Source organism: Argopecten irradians, chromosome 1 (genome assembly GCF_041381155.1).
Source record: "Argopecten irradians isolate NY chromosome 1, Ai_NY, whole genome shotgun sequence".
Classification (NCBI taxonomy): domain Eukaryota; kingdom Metazoa; phylum Mollusca; class Bivalvia; order Pectinida; family Pectinidae; genus Argopecten; species Argopecten irradians.
The window spans coordinates 18973925-18992493 of NC_091134.1; the positions used below are offsets into that span (position 1 = coordinate 18973925).

At 34.1% G+C, this 18569-nt stretch overlaps 1 protein-coding gene and 1 long non-coding RNA gene across 2 annotated transcripts; one reads left to right on the plus strand and one right to left on the minus strand.

Moving 5' to 3' along the window:
• Nucleotides 1-551: 551 nt before the first annotated feature.
• On the plus strand, nucleotides 552-16446 carry LOC138319779 (lim and transglutaminase domain protein ltd-1-like). Its single transcript, XM_069262916.1, has 7 exons — nucleotides 552-939; nucleotides 10076-10273; nucleotides 11244-11476; nucleotides 11680-12794; nucleotides 13094-13374; nucleotides 13597-13782; nucleotides 14313-16446. The coding sequence occupies exons 1-7, from the start codon at nucleotides 883-885 to the stop codon at nucleotides 14400-14402; spliced, it is 2160 nt and encodes a 719-aa protein (XP_069119017.1). The 5' UTR covers nucleotides 552-882; the 3' UTR covers nucleotides 14403-16446.
• LOC138319787 (uncharacterized) lies at nucleotides 7190-9521 on the minus strand. Its single transcript, XR_011208028.1, has 3 exons — nucleotides 9246-9521; nucleotides 7987-8111; nucleotides 7190-7682 (listed from the first exon to the last, which is right to left on the minus strand). It is a non-coding gene; the product is annotated as an uncharacterized lncRNA (long non-coding RNA).
• Nucleotides 16447-18569: the final 2123 nt, after the last annotated feature.

The following is an 18569-nucleotide window of genomic DNA, read 5'->3' on the forward strand; positions in this document are numbered from 1 at the left end:
AACTAATTGATTTCATGACGGAAAATGTATGACTTACTTCTTTAACTGAATGGATATTTTAACGTTACAACACACGATTAAAAATAGTTGATGAAGCGAGAGACATAACCATTGACGTAGACCACCAATTAGCGGTAATTTTTCTCCAGTTTCCCGCCATTTTAACAGCCACTATTCTGTCTGGAACTACCCCCTAGCGCTGAAATATGATTTCACATGGAGAGGAAATAGTGAACAAGAACAATACACGTGTTGTTTAAAACATTGACTCATAGAGTGATCGTCACCTCTCGCAGTATAAAATTTCACGGTACAACCAATCTGATGTAAACTTTAATAGAATATCTTTAAAACTGCTTAACCGAAGAGATTTAATCTCGTATCGTATAGAAATATAACAAACATTTGTCAACATTTCGATGATGGAAATTGTTGTGAAGGTGTGAAAGTTTTTGTTGTTAAAAATCATCCCGTCGGTTTCTAGATACACCTACGTTCCTGTCATGCGCATCGGACATGCGCGCAACGTCCACGTGCTTCTGTATATAAGCATAAACAGCAGTGAACCTAGGCCAGATCTTTCAGTGGAACTTTTATTTGAACCATGTTTTTTTTAATTGTTCGAATAAGAACTGCAGTGTATACCTAACATAACAGATCGTTTATTTATACATGCACATAAAGAGATTGGTCAATGGAACAGTTGTTTATTGTCTCAGCATATCGTGTATATATATACAAACATCATCACGGGAGACTATCCGTAGGCCTGGTATAAAAGTCAGACATTTAAATCAAACGTCTCATTTAAAGCATTTTACCTGGAACAGTTATCAATCTGTGAACGAATACATGGCTACCTAACTACCTCTAAGGATAAAAATGGGTAACGGTAGCAGCCTAAAGATTAAACTGCTTCCCTTCAAACCACCTCCTCCGGTAAGTACTTAATATCATTGTCATCATCATCATCATCATCACCATCACCACCACCACTATCATCATCATCATCATCATCATCATCATCATCATCATCATTATATCACCCTCATCATTTATTTTATTGCCGTTGTTTTCATTTCATGTACCCGATAGCAAATAATCGATACGAGTAGTGAAATAAAAGATTTAAAGATATTTCAAATATTTCATTGTATGGGGAAAAATAAGGATTGCATCAAATTTGAAAGATATATGTACATTGCTCGAATCTATAACTTGCAAAGTGGACAATCATTGGCTTCATAGGAAAAAACCATTTGATTTAATAGATCTTTCTAGTACGTTTATGTCATAAGCAAAATGCACATATCGATATTGTGCTAATGTGTCACCATAACATTATATCTCTCACGCAGTACCTTATATTTAAATTCTTTAAATGGTTTTGAATTACACTAAGGATTAGATCCAAACAACTAAGGTATTAAACATGTGTTTGTCATACCCGGAAGTTATGTTAATGAACACAATGTTCTATTGTGGATTACCGGCAAACAAATCTTTAATGTAGAATAACAAAAGATTATAACTTCCTTGTAGCTCATCGTACAATGAGTGTTTTGGACTTTGTTATCAATAAAAAGATTTATACATATCAATGCAATTCCCAACGCATTAAACAGTTGCCATATACTGACCGCAGCTTGGTAGTATTTTTTCTACGGGTAATTTAACTTTACTCCCAAATATACTAAACCTGGTATGTGCTTAAATGACCCTTGCTGTTCATAGGATTCGAAAACAAATAACCAAGAACAAACTATTAAACTAGAGACTAGTGATGAAATATGAACCTGCTAAATCCTGAGGATATACTGCCTATTGGTTAAAAAAAACAGCAAAAGTCGAAAATGGATGAACTGTGAAAAAAGAAAGAAATGGATGTCAATGGTTTCTTCAAAATAAACATTATGCATTTATAGACAAGAAATAGTTTCGGATTAAACGGTAAATGGTGTCAGAGAAGATTGTATCTTCTTCATTTAAGCACATGACGCGTCAAATATCTTTAAGGATGTGTCTTTTAAATGATGAGTCATATACTAATTAATTGATCTTCTGTTTAGTCCCGTGACTTAACCAAATACTTTAATGGCCATCACAACAATTTTTGTAGTTATGGTTAAAAAAGGATGTATAAATATAAATTAACCTGGTATTTCACACAAGAAATATTATTTTAAATAAATTTATGTCGATATAATTTAGTATAGAAATGGAGTCCTTCTTAAGGTCACACGATATCCATGAATTTAAATTATTTCAGTGGCGCGGTACGAAATTATCACAAGAGTTTTAACGTTACAGATATTCACTGAGTTTTATCCGTTATAAATTTTTATTTAACGACACGAGACTTTGAACTTGAGCGAATGCCAAAATAGATATAAGACTTTAAGCACTTCAAAATCATACCTTTTAACATATTTTTGCGGTTTTGATCTTTAGGACAGGAGACTCAAAAATGATGTTGACGGTTTAAACATGAAATTGAAAAAAAAAATAAACAAATAAAATGTGTCGAAAATTGTAATGAATTAAGAGTCGTTAAAGAATAATGGTAAATAATATTGTAATTTTTTAACCTTTTTCATTTTCGGCAATAATAAATAAGTACTTTGGTTTGTTCTAATGTAAAGTTAATTTGTTTGCCGTTAGACAGAATACTAAATACCTGTCTGAAGTTATCACTTAAATGAATCAGAGCATGACGAGCAGGTTGAGGACAATTACAATGAATAGAAATACTATGCACGTCCACATAATGACAAAATAGAGTGTCATTCAATATTTAGGAGACAATGACAACCTCATTTTTGCTTTAAAATTTATTTTGATTTTTAGTTTAAAAATTATTGAAATATCTACTGTAAATATATTTTTATGTATTTCCACATCTTATTACTACTTATTTATAATCACTGACCTTATTGAACCGGAAGAGGGTAAGTGATCTATAGAAAGGAAAGATAGAACCTAGGGGGTCAATTAAGTAACCACATAGCCGTTCACTTCCGATCCGGAAATATCGATTCAAAGAACTGAACTGAAAAACATCATAAAACAAAATCCCACAGAGATTGTTTTGATGGTGATACTAGATTTGTGCCTCTTAGATCTAAGGTATTTATAACAAAACACATCGCTGAAATAGTATTGTCAGGTACCTGGATAAGGCAGTGATTCAAAAGTAAAACGCACAAGTCGATATATATTCTGAAATCTCCGACCCTCCATCAAGGAAAATAATAGAAATACAGTATACAGAAAAGTCATTAGTCCATATTGAATTCGTTGTAATGAGGTAAATTCACTGGCTCCACGTAATATTTCCAGGGCCATAGTATATGAGAACGAGACTCGACCCGATGGTACCAGTCGTCACTAGAATTTATTTTACAACACGTCTCTGTTTCGCTGTATCAACGAGCTCACTTACACAACTTCTCTCTTTGAAGGCGTTTTGTTTACTAGTTGTTTTTTCCGGCGATAAATTACATCTTGCATTCAGAATTAATAGTGTTTTTCATCGGTTATAAATGTGTATTTAGGAGTCGGTGACCTTAGCTACCTAGGTGATCATGTCGCAAACCCATAAACGAAAAAAGGTCCGTTTCAATGAATAACTCAATTTATGCTTTGAAACATACAAGGAATCGAATACCTTTGATTGAAATTTTAATAATTGTTTCTTGTATTGGTTTTAATTATCCTTTTCACCAACATCGTTGAACTTGACATCAATGCCGAGCATGAATGGTGAAATCTAGTTCAGCCATTTTCATTACCATTATTAAAGGTTATGAGATATCGGACGCCGTATGTTATTGAATTCAATGTTAAAGTATACTTTTATTTGTTCCTTATATATTACTTTGGGAGATCTTTATGCACATGTACAGTTTCTAAGTAATTAGTAGGTTTTTATTCTTTATATCAATTAAAATGATATTTCTCGTCATAGTCATCATCATATTCATCACTATCAATATCATCATCACTATCATCATCATCATCATCATCATTATCATCATAAGCAGCATCATCATCATCACTATCACATCACTATCATCATCATCATTATCTTCGATACACCAGCTAACACTATCACTGCCTTTATATCCATCCATCTCATAGTAAACCTTAAGGTAATTCAGGAGATAAAACCTGTCCAATCACAGGCCAGGAGATATTTCTTTTGAAGATTACTAGCATAGCGGTACCCAACTTCAAAGCAACACAGAAGATCATTATCGTCATCATCATCATCATCGCCACCCTACCGTCGACGATTTGTCGTTGTAGTCGTTTACAACATTTATCAGGCATCATCAATTTTAAATCGGAAAAGTACAGCAATACCTCAGCACCTACAATACATGACCACAATAGTACCGCTGACCTACCACCACAAGTCCCGCACGCCGACCTATATACACCCACAAACAATCACCTAACTCACTTATTCCCGGGTTGAATTTCATGTCATGTCGATTTCTATCGGCATGAAATTTGATGACACCCACGCATTGTGACGTCAACACGAGTTTACATTCCACAATCTTTCCATTTGATACTTCTTTGAGAACTAGGAAAAAAGTCTTATGAACCAAACATTTAAAAATATATATTTATGAAATAAATTACCTTATAGAATTATGCAATATCGAAAATGCGTTTGGAATTGGTTTCACAAAACTGTAAAGTTCCGACCGCAACAATATTTAAGATCATGCTATGGAAAATGACGTCATGTCAACCCTTAAGAATGACACAGCAAAACGGTTTGAATTTTTTCAATATTTTTTGTGTAAAATGATGAAGTAGTCCTCAAATTTATTTTTATTTCATGTGTTATGTGTAATTCGTATCGCAATATTATTTATTGGCAATGAAGCTTTAAAATATTTTTAAATCACCAACAGTCGAATTCAACACTCACTTAAGATACTCAATCTCATCGGGTCAGTGACCTATTTCGAATTTTTAGCGATTTAAATTTCAAATAAATGTAATGGATAGACGTGTTTATGTTCTTTTCTGTTTTATGTATAGTTTTAAATATGAATAAAGCCAGATAAAAGCATACGGTAACATGAGTGTCATATTAAAGTGATCAAACATTCTACCAGTTGAATTCTATATCCAATTTTAAAACCTATTAATACCTATAGCGTATTCAAGGACGACAAATGCAATTAAAAATGATATTGGAGATATAAGAGATATGGAGCGAACAAAATTGATTTTCAAACTATCAAGTTCAGAATGGTAATTTTATAGAGAGGAGAGGGATTATATTTGCAGGGGACATTTTCCTGTTAAACTATTGATCTTATCATTAAATAATTTGATTATTAAATTCAGGTTAGTATGTGAGTGCTTAAAGTTGACAGGGAAGATAAAGGCAAAGACAAGGTTAGGCAGGGATGGGGGAAAGGTTGTGCTGGTGAAGGCAGGGGCATGGGTTATTGTTACACCATATTGTCGGTCTATAAACATGAACATAGTCATAATGTAACAATTGTATTCCAAAATTTAATTAAATGCTCCAATCGCATGTGCGGATAGTTTAAGAAATGGTGACGATTGATTTTTTGCTATGTTATTCAGTAAACTTCTAGGGGAAACACATAACCCGTTTGTAATTCAGACATGCAAAAGTGTTTTCCCATAAAACACATTCCCTATAAATTCGAATAATCTTAATTGTCCTTCTGAAGTGAATTTAAAATATTTTGCAGTACATTGATATGAATTAAAGAAACAGTCATGGGTTTGTTGTTCACGGCTGTCATTTCTGCCACAAGTCTTATGGCCCGTTGAACGCGATTGAGAAATTCATTTTTTTCATAAACACCATTGTTCAGCATCGATAACATGCAATTCGATAAAATCAATGTCTGATCAGGCTGGCGTATCATGTTCGTTAGAATTAGGGTTCACGCTGAAAATCAGTCGCGTGCAAGTACGCCATCTTGCGGACTAATAAAGAAGTCTGTTTGAGCTTAAAATTATGAATGAATTATTGTAGACGAGATTCCGCAGGTGTAGCTCGATAAACGACTCAGTATAGCGTGCACTTCATATATACATAGGATAAAATTAACGCAGATTATATGTTTTTGATAATGAATTTACCAACAATATTCACTTGAAATGTCATTGTAGACGACATGTCTTTAGCCATTATATATTTGCATAGCGTAACCAATGGTAACAAAAATACTAATAATAATATAAACATTAATTACAAAAATGAAAAAGCAGAGAAAAAGTATTATAAGCATAGCCTGTTTCATCAATTCCTAAACGACGCCCTACATATTTGAAGTAAAACATGTGTGAATTTAATAGCGAAAGCATAACCAAACTTAGGGGTGGTTCCTTAACTTCAGATTTTCCCTTGAAGTTAAGAAACACTAATGAATATAAAGGCTTGTGAGGTAGGAATATAGCTCGCATCAACTATGGAAAAACAGTATTTCCAAATCACAAGGTAGATAGAATTTTCAAGCAGAATAATAATTCATTGTATATAAAATCCCTGTTTACTATATCACATAAAAATGTAATGTCCCAGATAGCATCGCAATGTTGGCCCAATATTGGCCTAATGCTGGCAGTTACATCGGGCCAGTATTGGCAGTTGACATTGGCCTGCTGTTGATTTGCAAATTGGTCCATTGTCGGCCCAGTGTGTCGGTTCTATGTCGGCCCAATGTTGGCATGTCGGCTTTTGAATGTCAGGCCAACATTGGGCCGATGTAGAAGTTAGCATTTATATTGGCCCAGCATTGGCCCAATTCCGGCTATCTGTTGGCCCAATGCTGGTCTGATGTTGATTTGTCTGATCCATTGGGTCGATGCTAAATATAAGCATTAATTAATTTTAAGCTTGGTAAATACCTCTCTCATTAATGCCATAAAATCGCATGGTTCCTAATTAAACACCAATCCATTCCACATGAGCTGAACAGGTTATTTCAACATTTGATAATACATTGCTTCTATTGATCAAATAGACTTTAAAAGCTCATATTCTTCCACATGGATATCCTAAAAAGACATTAAAAGTATAGATTCCAAAACTTAAACCCATATTAATTAAATGATGAAATAACCTGTTATGATATATTTCTAAAATTATCAAAATGTCAGCAAAGAAAAATGCAACTATTAGATATGGAATAACATTGTAGTGTATTTTTCTTACTTCAAAAACAATAAAAGAATTTTTTTAGATTATAAAGATCAAAGAGCATGCCAGCTGTTTTTAATGGATCAAACCTTTTGTGGTATTTCCCAAATCTATGTTAATTGTTTGTGTATTTATAACAGTTTACTATAATTCCTCTGGACATAAAAATAAATAACAAGCTTGTATAACTTGTGCTCACTGGTATGTTTTTTTTTTAAATGTCAGTTATGGAAAATGTCAATCTCTCCAAACGAATTTCAGCCAATGGCACAAAGAGAATTATTTCACACGTTTAATCTAATCTGGATCTCCACTTTCTTAGACAGTCTCAACTATTGTATATAGTGGCCAGCTTCTTGTTTTTGTCTTTCTTTGCTTCCTCCCTCTCTGTCTCCAAAAGTGCAAAGCCAGGCTTTTATGATGTTGTGAATTTCAGCATCTGTTGCATTAGATACCATTCTGTTTTTTCTTACAGCCTCTATAATAAAAAAGTAAATACATCTATTGATATGTACTGTACAGAAATATTGTAGGGGTATACCATTAAACACAGGTCTAAATTTCTACATTCTCATGTCTATATCTGAGCTTAATTTTCACTCTCTGCCAACACATTTCTAAGCTTTGTTTCGATAACAAAATGCAGCTAACTTATCGTACAGTTTAAGTACTAAATTTTGATATGTAATACTTTACATTATGATTAAGGCAAACTTTGACAGAACAAAGTCTAAAATGTCTTCCCTTTATGGACATGATACAATGAGTAGTTTTATACTTACTTGTGATGACTGCACATAATGAGGCTTGAAAAAGGCTCTTTTGGTGTCCTTTCCTTGCCAATTAAAAATCTCGTTCTTTGAATCCAGCGAGTACAGGTAGCGACAATTGTTGGCAGGTTGGTAATCTGTGACAATAGAAAAAAAACAAAACATAACTTCCTGAAACAATCATTCTTGTAAACTAAAACTAATTTATTTATTAGCTTATTAGCCAAATGACTCCCTGGTTGTTTCGATTGTTCTCTCAATTTTTTTGAATACTTATAAATTGTGTGTACTATCTATATCCAAGCAGCAAAATTTGCACATACTTTGGGGATTTCCACCACAATCAGGTGATGCTATAGTTTTGTTATCAATAACCTTCTTACCAAGTGCCTGGAGGGAGACTAGTGGTCAGTGTTTAGGATATGGACGGAAGAGAAATAAGGGGTGTGGGATTTTAGTTTCATGTTACAGAGGAATGTTGTGAAGGGAGTGTGATCTATTCTATACATCACAACCATTTCAGCATTGGATTATGTATTCAAAATTGTAATCTTGTATATAATTATATAACTCTTCACTTGTTAAGTTGCTTATCTAAAGTAGGCTTGATCGTATGCAGCCTGATTATAGCAACATTAATTATAATTCAAAAGGAATTTTCTGTACTGATGTATAATTTGAAATTTGCTCTAATGCTGTAAAAAGGTACTTCTTTATTAGAACTTTCAAACTCTATATCATATCAAACAAATAACTTATACTACTTATGAAATAATGTTCTTATGTTATTCAACTTAATCTTTTCTCACCATCTACGGTGTATACGTACACTGACCATGTGGTTTAGACACATGTGGTAATGTTTACATGCAGCAGCAGAGGCTGGTCACTATGCACTTTAAGTATACTTTCCGCCCACTACCTAATCAGCTTAATTGTTAACCACCCGAATTTTTAAGTAGGACGTTCCCAGCCTTTCAAAAATAATATATTCCGTTGTTGCATGTACATTATGCACATGTTTTATAACATGTTAATTATCTACATCTACATGTACCACTTTCAACCTGATCACAAATTTTGTGAAATATGTTTTTGGCATGTGTAATAATACTGATAAATTGGCAAAGGTTTAGCTTTAGTTTGAACATGGAAATGGAACTATAAACATACACCAAACAATCTGTACATCACCACAACATTGAAACAGATATAATATCATTATTACTGATCATTAACTAGTATATTATAACAAAAGTAACTCTACTTACAATTTTGATGTGGTCTTGAAGTAATTCTTCCTATATGTCAGCAAAACTCAATATGAATTCATGTGTGCTGGTCAACTAGCTATAGAGTGTGGTCCAGATACAAATAAATGGGGATGGTCTTGGCGGGAATAGTCACGTGACTCATAGCAGATGTGGATCATTGATAGTGCCCGCCAGCGGAAATTAGACTTACTTGTAAATCCTTGTACACGTAATGGTATAAGTATGACCAGAAGACCGAGTCAAATATGCAAAAATTTAAATTCAAGCAATGAATCTCGCAGATACACACAGAGGAGAAAGACGAAAAATAAAATAGGCCTAGGAAATAAAGAAAAAAGTGGTTTTATTTTTTTCATTTACGGTACAAACCATTTAAATCAACTCACGGTCATTAGAGAAATTCTAGCAACTGTGTGTAGTACATAACATTGTTTCATTATTTTATTGAAAGTTTTTTTTTCTGCCACACGCCGCATTGGCCTAATTAAACTGTATTGGGAATCGGCCAATTTGCCAGTAATGGGCCAACATTTTACCAATGTAAGCAGGCCAACCATTGGGCGTACAACATCGGACCAATTATGGGCCAACTTCATCATCCCAATCGTTGGTCGTACTTCATCGGGCCAACATTGGGCCATTGATAGTACACCGACTGCCAGCGGTCACCCGACCGTACGACCATTACCCAACATCGGGCCAATATTGGCATGTTATCTGGGGTATTAAACAATTCCATACGTCATTTTGGTTGTTATCATGCTTTCATGTAATTATTTTCGTTTAATGAATAAATACCAACATGCTCTATTTTCTTTTTATTTCAGGAAAAGGATACATTAAATCCAATCCAATATGCCACCTACAAGTTCAGCCGTAAATGTGAATTTTCAGAAACCCATCACATGTTCATTACTGACAAGGCACAACTGCAAACCCTACCGCCACCTCATGTTCCACATACCAAGAAGAGTGAGATCTTCGATCTGTTGATGTACAAACACATAGACGAGCGTGCACTGAAAGTAGGTGGAAAGTATTCAATGGATAATAATGATACATTTAACATGCACATTACATATGTAAATTACTGAATACGTTTATGTGTAAATGAAATGCAATTAGTATAAATCTTAGATTATCTTATTATAATATATTTCTACACTAGATTTCATTAGAAACAAATACTTAGTAATACAGGCTATATTTTTGTTATTATACAACTAGCTAGAATATGGTAAGTGTTTAAAATAAAATATATATCTATACTTGATATTTTGCAAATCAGCACACTGCATGAAATAGATTAATTTAAAATCACTTAGATTCGTATAATTTCACAAATGAGTCTTTCTCAGCTGAATTGATACCTCAAATGCATATGTTTATCAAACTGTTTACCAAGACCAGGTTGAATTTAAAATTGCAAGCACTTAGTCTAATTATCCCGATGACTTTATATGTTCTGGTTATACTGTCTATTATGCTAGACTGAATTCAGTATGAAAGATCTTCTTAGCTTAAAGTTATCAAGTAAAACCATTAAAGAATATAAATATTCAGATTATTTATTTTAAATGGCCACTACCTTATCGAAAAGGCTTTTTATAATGGGAATTAAAAACAATATTGATTATTTTGTAGAGTAGTAAAAATTATTAGCTTAATACTGCACTTATCATCACCTTCTGAATAATCTAATTAGAATAAATCAAATGTCGATTTTCATAACGCGGGTCGTGTCGTATCATGGTTCCCGCGCGTTTGTTGACTATAACTGTGTCAGACAACAAAACAGCAAAATGAATCTTCATTGGTAACATAGATTTTACAGAGATTCTTGCATTTGTTTGGTGTTGTAACCTCATATTAGATCTTCTATATTTATTTTCTTATGTTTATATTGTTTTTAAGAAACCTTTCATTTTTTTACTCGGAAAGGTAACGGGGCCTTTAAGAAAATAACAGCTTATGATATCAGAACACTATGTTTAGGTTCCCAGCGATCTACTGAAAGGTTCCATGGCTAACCTAGTATCCTATCTGGTGGAGACTTGCACAGATGATCTTGGTAGAATCAGGGCGATATACACCTGGCTGACGTCACAAAACCTGAACCAAATAAAGATGCCTTTACCGCCGATACGGGAGGGATGCGTGCCCTATTATCTGAATAGACTGAAGAACAAAAAAGGGAATTATGCACAGCTACTTAGTCTAATGTGCAGGTAAGAGAAATAAGGGAATGCTTTCCTTGGAGCATCTGATTTCTGTCACAATATTTTTCTCTCATTGTTTGTTCTCAATATGACTTTCAAATGTCCAGCAGCATGACCAATAAAAAATGCATTAAACTCGTTTAACGTTGACAACATCATTTGATTTATTTCGGTACATCTACATTCCTTAATTTTACCCTCGTTTACTGCAGGCACGCCAAAATGAGTTGTGTGGTCCTCCATGGTTACCTGAAGGGAAGCACGTACGCGATTGGTCAATCGGTCAAGGACAATAAAGACAGATTGTATGGCGAGTGGAACGCAGTCCTTGTAGACAACGTCTGGAGATTTGTCAATTGCTACTGGGGAGCATGCGCAGTAGACGGTGATGAGAACGCGACCACATTTTCAGTGGATGAATCATTCTTTCTTCCTGACCCTGAGCAGTTGATCTACTCACATTTTCCAGAAGAATCCAAATGGCAACTTCTGGAAACAAGTCTAACCTTGAGACAGTTTGAAAGGAAGGCGTACCTTAAAGAGCGTTTCTTTGAACTTGAAATGAGAGCTCTATCTCACCAGAAGTGTGAAATAGTGACAGACACTGGCGAGATAGAGATATTATTTGGATTGCCACAGGAAAAGGCACACGAGTTTGAATTCATGTGTTTACTTTTCTCCAAATCAGAGGAGAAATGGAAACACATTAAGGAGAAAACATGTCAACATGATTTTGTGTATTACCCAAATGACAGTTCGGTTGCTGTCCGTTGCCGATTGCCAAAGATAGGAGTGTACAAACTTGAAATAGTAGGCAAAGATTCCAGGAAAAAGGAAAAAGGGTATGACTTTGATTGGGTTGCAATCTACAAAATCCAAGTGAACGGTATCCCAGAGGGAAATACTTCTTTCCCGAAATGTTGTTCCGCCGGATGGGGCCCAGGAAAGGCCTTGAAAGAGTCTTGTCTGGAAGCCAGTACAGACCCAAACGCTATAATCTTCTCTGAGGGTGGGTATGTTGAGGTGTCGTTTGAGAAACTTAAACGGGCAGCTGCTGGACTGAATATCTCGTACAAAATTGTGGGACTGAATAAATCCTTGGACGACATTCCTATGGAGGAGGAGGGTGTCCGCGAGGACGACGAAGAATATACCATTGAGGTTAATGCTCCTCCTGGGGAGGAGAGTGCGCTGTGCATATTTGCGCTGATTGATGATCCATCTTACGGAACCATTACAAAGAACATATGTAACTATCTAGTCATCAGTTCCGAGGTAGAGGAGGTGGACGATTCCCTTTTCAGAGAAATAGAGGAAATTCGTAAACGTGAGTAATTCATCTTTGTAATGCATGTTTTCATGTTCATATACATTTCCATTGTAAAATGATGAGATGATAATGCCAAGCACATGGATCTAGTCTAATCATCGGAATTTACAAAACACTATAGAAAAACTACAACATTTTTTCAAGAAATAGTTGTACAGATTCAACTGCAAAAAAAAAAAATGCATACATACTAAATACATATCCATCATCCAACAGTTTCGTTTCTTTTCCATAAGAACATAAAATATCGTGATATCCTTTCCCATGGCCTTTATTACCGATTTTTTTGTTTGTAGAACTTGAAGAAGCCTTGGAGGAAAAGAAACTCGAACCACTGGAAACAGCGGTAGACCTCGTTGAAACAAAGAAATATGAACGTTACATGCCACAGGAGATGAGACGGGCTAAGGACCTGATTGCTAGACTCAGGAAGTTACAAGAGCTTCTCCACGCAGTCATGGCGTTGGAGCAGCCGACAATAGCGGAAATCCGGTCATTCTCTAATCCTCTTCCGGAAATACACAACGTGATGAAGGCAACACTGTTGTTGCTTGGCAACTACGAGGACGAAACTAAGGTAGCAAATCCTTACATTTTTTGTTGCATAACCGGTAATTTTCGTGGCCAGTGATGATAATTTTTACGATCGCGCATCGCGATCGTTTTATTGGATTTTTACTTTTCCCGTTTTAGTGAAAATTACAAAATATGTTATATGAATTGTACCATCCTCAACGAGTAATAATAATTAAAAAAGCTACATTTGAGTAATAAATATTCATGAATATCACCTTCACAGCAATGGAAGAATGTACAGGCCATCATCGGACGGACAGGGAAGGAGTCCCTAAAGCGTCGAATAAACGAATTCGACATCAACAAACTTGAAATCGATATTGCTCTAGGAGCCAAGAAGATGATAGGCAGGACGGAGCTGGCAGACATCAAAATCACCAGTATGGGCGCAGCCACCTTCTTTGTGTGGGTGAGTGGTTTTCGTATATGGGAATTATTTGCTCCATCCGGTGGTCCTAATGACAAAGCTGTCTTTTTATCCCATGTTTCTTTGATTTGATCTGTGTATGGTAAAGTCAGTAAAGTCAATATATCGATCATAGATTTGTAATTTTTACCCGGTACTTGAACCATTCTAAACCATGTTATATAACTTCTTGACATTCTTAAATCAAGATTCTTTGACTGGAACATTTGTCCTACAAATACGTAAATAGTTCATTGCTGTAACTTTACAATTGCATTATACGCATTTTGTTGTTGAAACTGGAATATTGAAAGAACAAGATGCCCTATATGGTTCTCATTTGTTGGCTTGACTATGTTGAGGATTCTATTTTTATAAACCATGAATGGTGCGTGTTTAGGGCAATAACTAATCCTTTGCTTTCGTTTCGTTCTTTTTCAGTGATGGTGCACTCTCATAATATTGAATGTGGCGTAATGGATGATGATGCCTATATAATTTGATGGTTATATTCATATTTTCATTCATTTCAGGTGATGGGACTTGTAGAAGAAATGGAGATCCGCTACATAGACAAACTGAAGACCACCGTCCCACGGACGAGGAAGAAGAGCACGTCCTAACAGTACAACAGCTGTACACATCATTCTCCATACAGATTTCATACAAAATGCTGTAATAGTCTTACTACTCCTACCTGAATCGTCTTACGACAGGTCAGAGAGGAATTTCGCTTCCAAATATTGCTGTTCTGAATAACGAACAATTGGGAAACGTCAAACGTCCCATTTGTGTTCCTGAGATCCTCTATTCACAGTATAAGACAGGAAGACTACAAAACGCTCCCTGGTGTATGTCTTATTGCAGCTATTTTACAAGGCAAAACTTTGTCTATAGGTCTTGATGATGTATTAAGATACAAGTGTGATAAAATGGAAGTATGGTGTAATTGCGATATTTCATTCCTCATTTCACGAACAAAGGTATAAAGCAAGTAGAAGAAACGTAGTGTTATGCTTACAATAATATGTCCTGACTGAGCTAGCTCTAAGAGTGACATAATGTGGTATACTAGTGCTTATGCATTTACTAGATTTTAATCAGGATTTGATGGCAACAAAAGGATTATCATAGAATGCTCCCATCCATCCATCCATCCATTTTGACCCATTTAAAGTTTCGTTATTATCATTTATCTCTGTCTTGGAGGACAAATAATTAAAGGTGCTCCAAATGTTCTGGTTTTTCGAAATCTGTATGCAATGACAGATTAGCTTTTTAGTACACAGGGACCTGGCACGAACTTTTTAACCAACAGTATATGTGTATATATACGTATATGATATTATAATATTTGTACATACCAACAATGTACATAATGATTCGCAAAATTTCTTGCTAGGTCCCTGTGTTTTTGATTTACATGTATATTAATTTACAAATGTGTGCAAGCATATAATGACCCTAAGACACCTTGATGATATCAGATGTTATTTATTTCTCTTATATAGTATCATATATCATTCTATTGTTGGTTGTCGTATTTTTATTTCTCTGCATTGTTGATGAGCAGGGTAAGTGGGATCATAAACTGTAAATATAGTTTGTATGTCCTAGTATTAGTGTTGATTAGTGTAGTTTATAAGCCTAGCTGTGATAAATGTAATTTAGAGTTACATCAAGCATATGCCTTATCTTGGACAATATACCTTCATGCGTACTATACCTTATTAGTACGTTTTTCTGTCTTCTTTTTTTATCCTACTGTAGATGTAATGTATTCCGTCTTAGTAAGTTATCTAAATTTACTCAAGCTGATGGTGTCATATCAAAGTGGTCTGTGATATTGTAAATATATTCATCGTGTATGTTAAGCACATTAATTTGAAGAACCTAGTAATGCTGGCATCTTATTGATGTGTCGGTAGTATATGTCCGAAGGCGAGTGTCTTGTGTTGAGTTTAAGAAAGTCTTCAGTAAAGTCTTAAATATAAAGGACATTTATTCTAACTAATTAAAGGATATAGGTTCTTCTTCATTTATGTTTTAATTATCTACCCGATTGGGAAATCATTTTATATGCTAAATTACCAAGAATTGAATAACTGGCAACACAGACTAATGAGTCCTTGAAGTATAAAAAACAATTTGATGTTGGTCGTTAGTTAGTTACGAGTTTGTTTTAGTTTTAATCTCCTCATTCAGCATATTTATCTATTCAATAGACATTGTGTACATTTTCATCGATTGGTTGTTTAATGATTGTGTAATATTGAATTGTCAATCTAAATGTAGTAAAACTGCTAAAGTATGAAAAAAGCATATACATTTGTTTGTAATATTACAGGATAAAAAGAATACATGGTCAGCGACTTAAAATATATGCTGTATTTTGGCGAGGGTTAATAAAGACAAAAGTGGCTTCAGTCTGTATCTTAAGACACTGACCATGAATTCTCAATGTCTACGTCATTATATGCTGCCGAAAACATACAAGTCGCATAATCAGTTTAACATTATTGCTTTTATTTTAGTGTGTATTTTTTTAAGATGTAAAATGCCTGTGTTTATATTTATTTGTACCATTCCATATACATTGCTACTGTGATACATTACCATATTGATTTTTTATTAATCAAATAAAACAACAAATACCGTGTGTATGTCTTCTGTTTTAAGAGTTCATTATTGATGGTTTCTACTACAGTTGGCCTAGCTATTATGTAAACACGCTCGGTTTTGAACAAAATGAAAGCATACCTTGAATACAAAACTTGTAATGTTTTTGAAATAGGTTGTTTTACTCCTAATTGTTCGTTAACTATTAGATCTTTTCTCGCTGTTCCATCCTCTCCCTTCAAACTATTTGACATAAGACAACTCCGAATGGTTCGAGACGGGTGTGGCTATCACTATATGCCCCTTCATTTAATGACCGGGCCATCGCAAATAAATATGGAATATAACGGATCTTTTAAAGGTTTTCATAGAATTATTCACCAATCAGTTGTTATATACCAATGGACCCATCGGTCGACAGATATCAATCATAAGAAATCCATGGACCAATCAGCTGCCAGATACCAATGAACCATTCAGCCAGTGGATGTGGACTACCAAAGCTGTGAACAGTCGTGAACACATCAGGATACCCCGGGGCAAACCAGATAACAGAAAACAGTTGACCAAGGAAATTCAATAAAGACTGTAGACAAACTGTATCAAAGAACAACTTGTAGACTTGGGTTAAACAGCATCTTTATTCAAGTAATGCCCTTATCATAACAGTAATAAGACAATGACTGATACATCCTATTGTATTATGAAAACAAAGTGAACAAGTGCAGAATTGAATTGAATATTTTGTCAGTGAATTGGATACTGAAGTAAATTTTATTTAAAGCCACAAAGTATTGCACAGAAAATCTAGTGTTGCCAGTAGTATACTCAGCCAAAATAACTAACATGTCCTCAATAGCCATATAAAATGAGTCAAGAGATCTTCTTTAAGAAGATGTTAACAAGTCAATAGTCTGTACTGGGTATCATAGTGGTTAATGGAGTCAAGGTTGAGTGCAGGTTAGCTAAGGGCTAACAAGTTTGACATGATATCATTTTTTAAGCCTTCAAAAATGAATTACAGCATTAAAAATGTTCAACCAGGCTAATACAACTTTCAGATAATCTGTAAAATCAAAAAAATTTTATTGAAAAAAAAAATCTAAAAAATCTAAAAAATCAAAGGCCTATTTCGTCATCTAACCTAGAAATATAACTTATCATACCGTATAGCACTTTGATGCTTAATGTTCATTTCAAGGACACCTCTATTGCTGTTTAGTCTCCTGGTATTTTGTTAAAATGATATGCACATGTAATTTTATCTGTAAATATTTTCTAACTCCATTCATATATATATGACTTGGGGACATTACTAAATTTAACACAATTTGATTACATACACTGTATACAGTATATTTTGTGCAAAAAGATGTGTATATAACAGAATTTTTTCCTATTTGTGGAAAGAATAAATTTAGAAATCAAAATCAAAAGTGTCCCAGAGCAACATAAACCATAACAATCACACTATCACCATAATTCATTTTCAATAAAAAATGTTGATAACTTATTATTTTAAGAAAACTCGTGATATGAACCATGCATGCTAAAAAATGCAGAAAATAATGAAAGATTAACGGAAAGAACAAAATAGGTGTTAAATAACAAGTAATTATCGAAAATAAATGTTATATTAAATAGAATAAAATTTGTCCATATCATCACTATCTATTTAAATATTTTAACTCGTGCATTTACTTTCACATTTGTGATGACATAAATAAAGAGTAAAATCTGATTGTCGAAATATTAAAGGAACTGTACATCTGTTCCAGATATGACTTAATCAATAATCAGAAAAACGTATTTTACATCTCGCTATTTTCTCTTACTCTTTTGCAATATATGTATTAATAACATTTCTCATAAAATTTCAATATGAAATTTAATAAGTAAACAGACCTGTAAAATCAATTCAACAGTCATAAACATGCATGTTAACCCCTTGTGGAGAAATGAACTGATGACAATTAAAGATGGAATAGCAATATTTACATGGTAAATTCAATCTATATGATTTATATTAACAATGACAGATGAAACAATGTATTCAGAGATTCAAATGATCAGATGGTATTACAAAATACTAAACATTAAATGTAAACTATTTTTAAACATATCTCAATCTAATAGTTGCTCTTTTCAAAAACTTGATTAAACTTAAACTA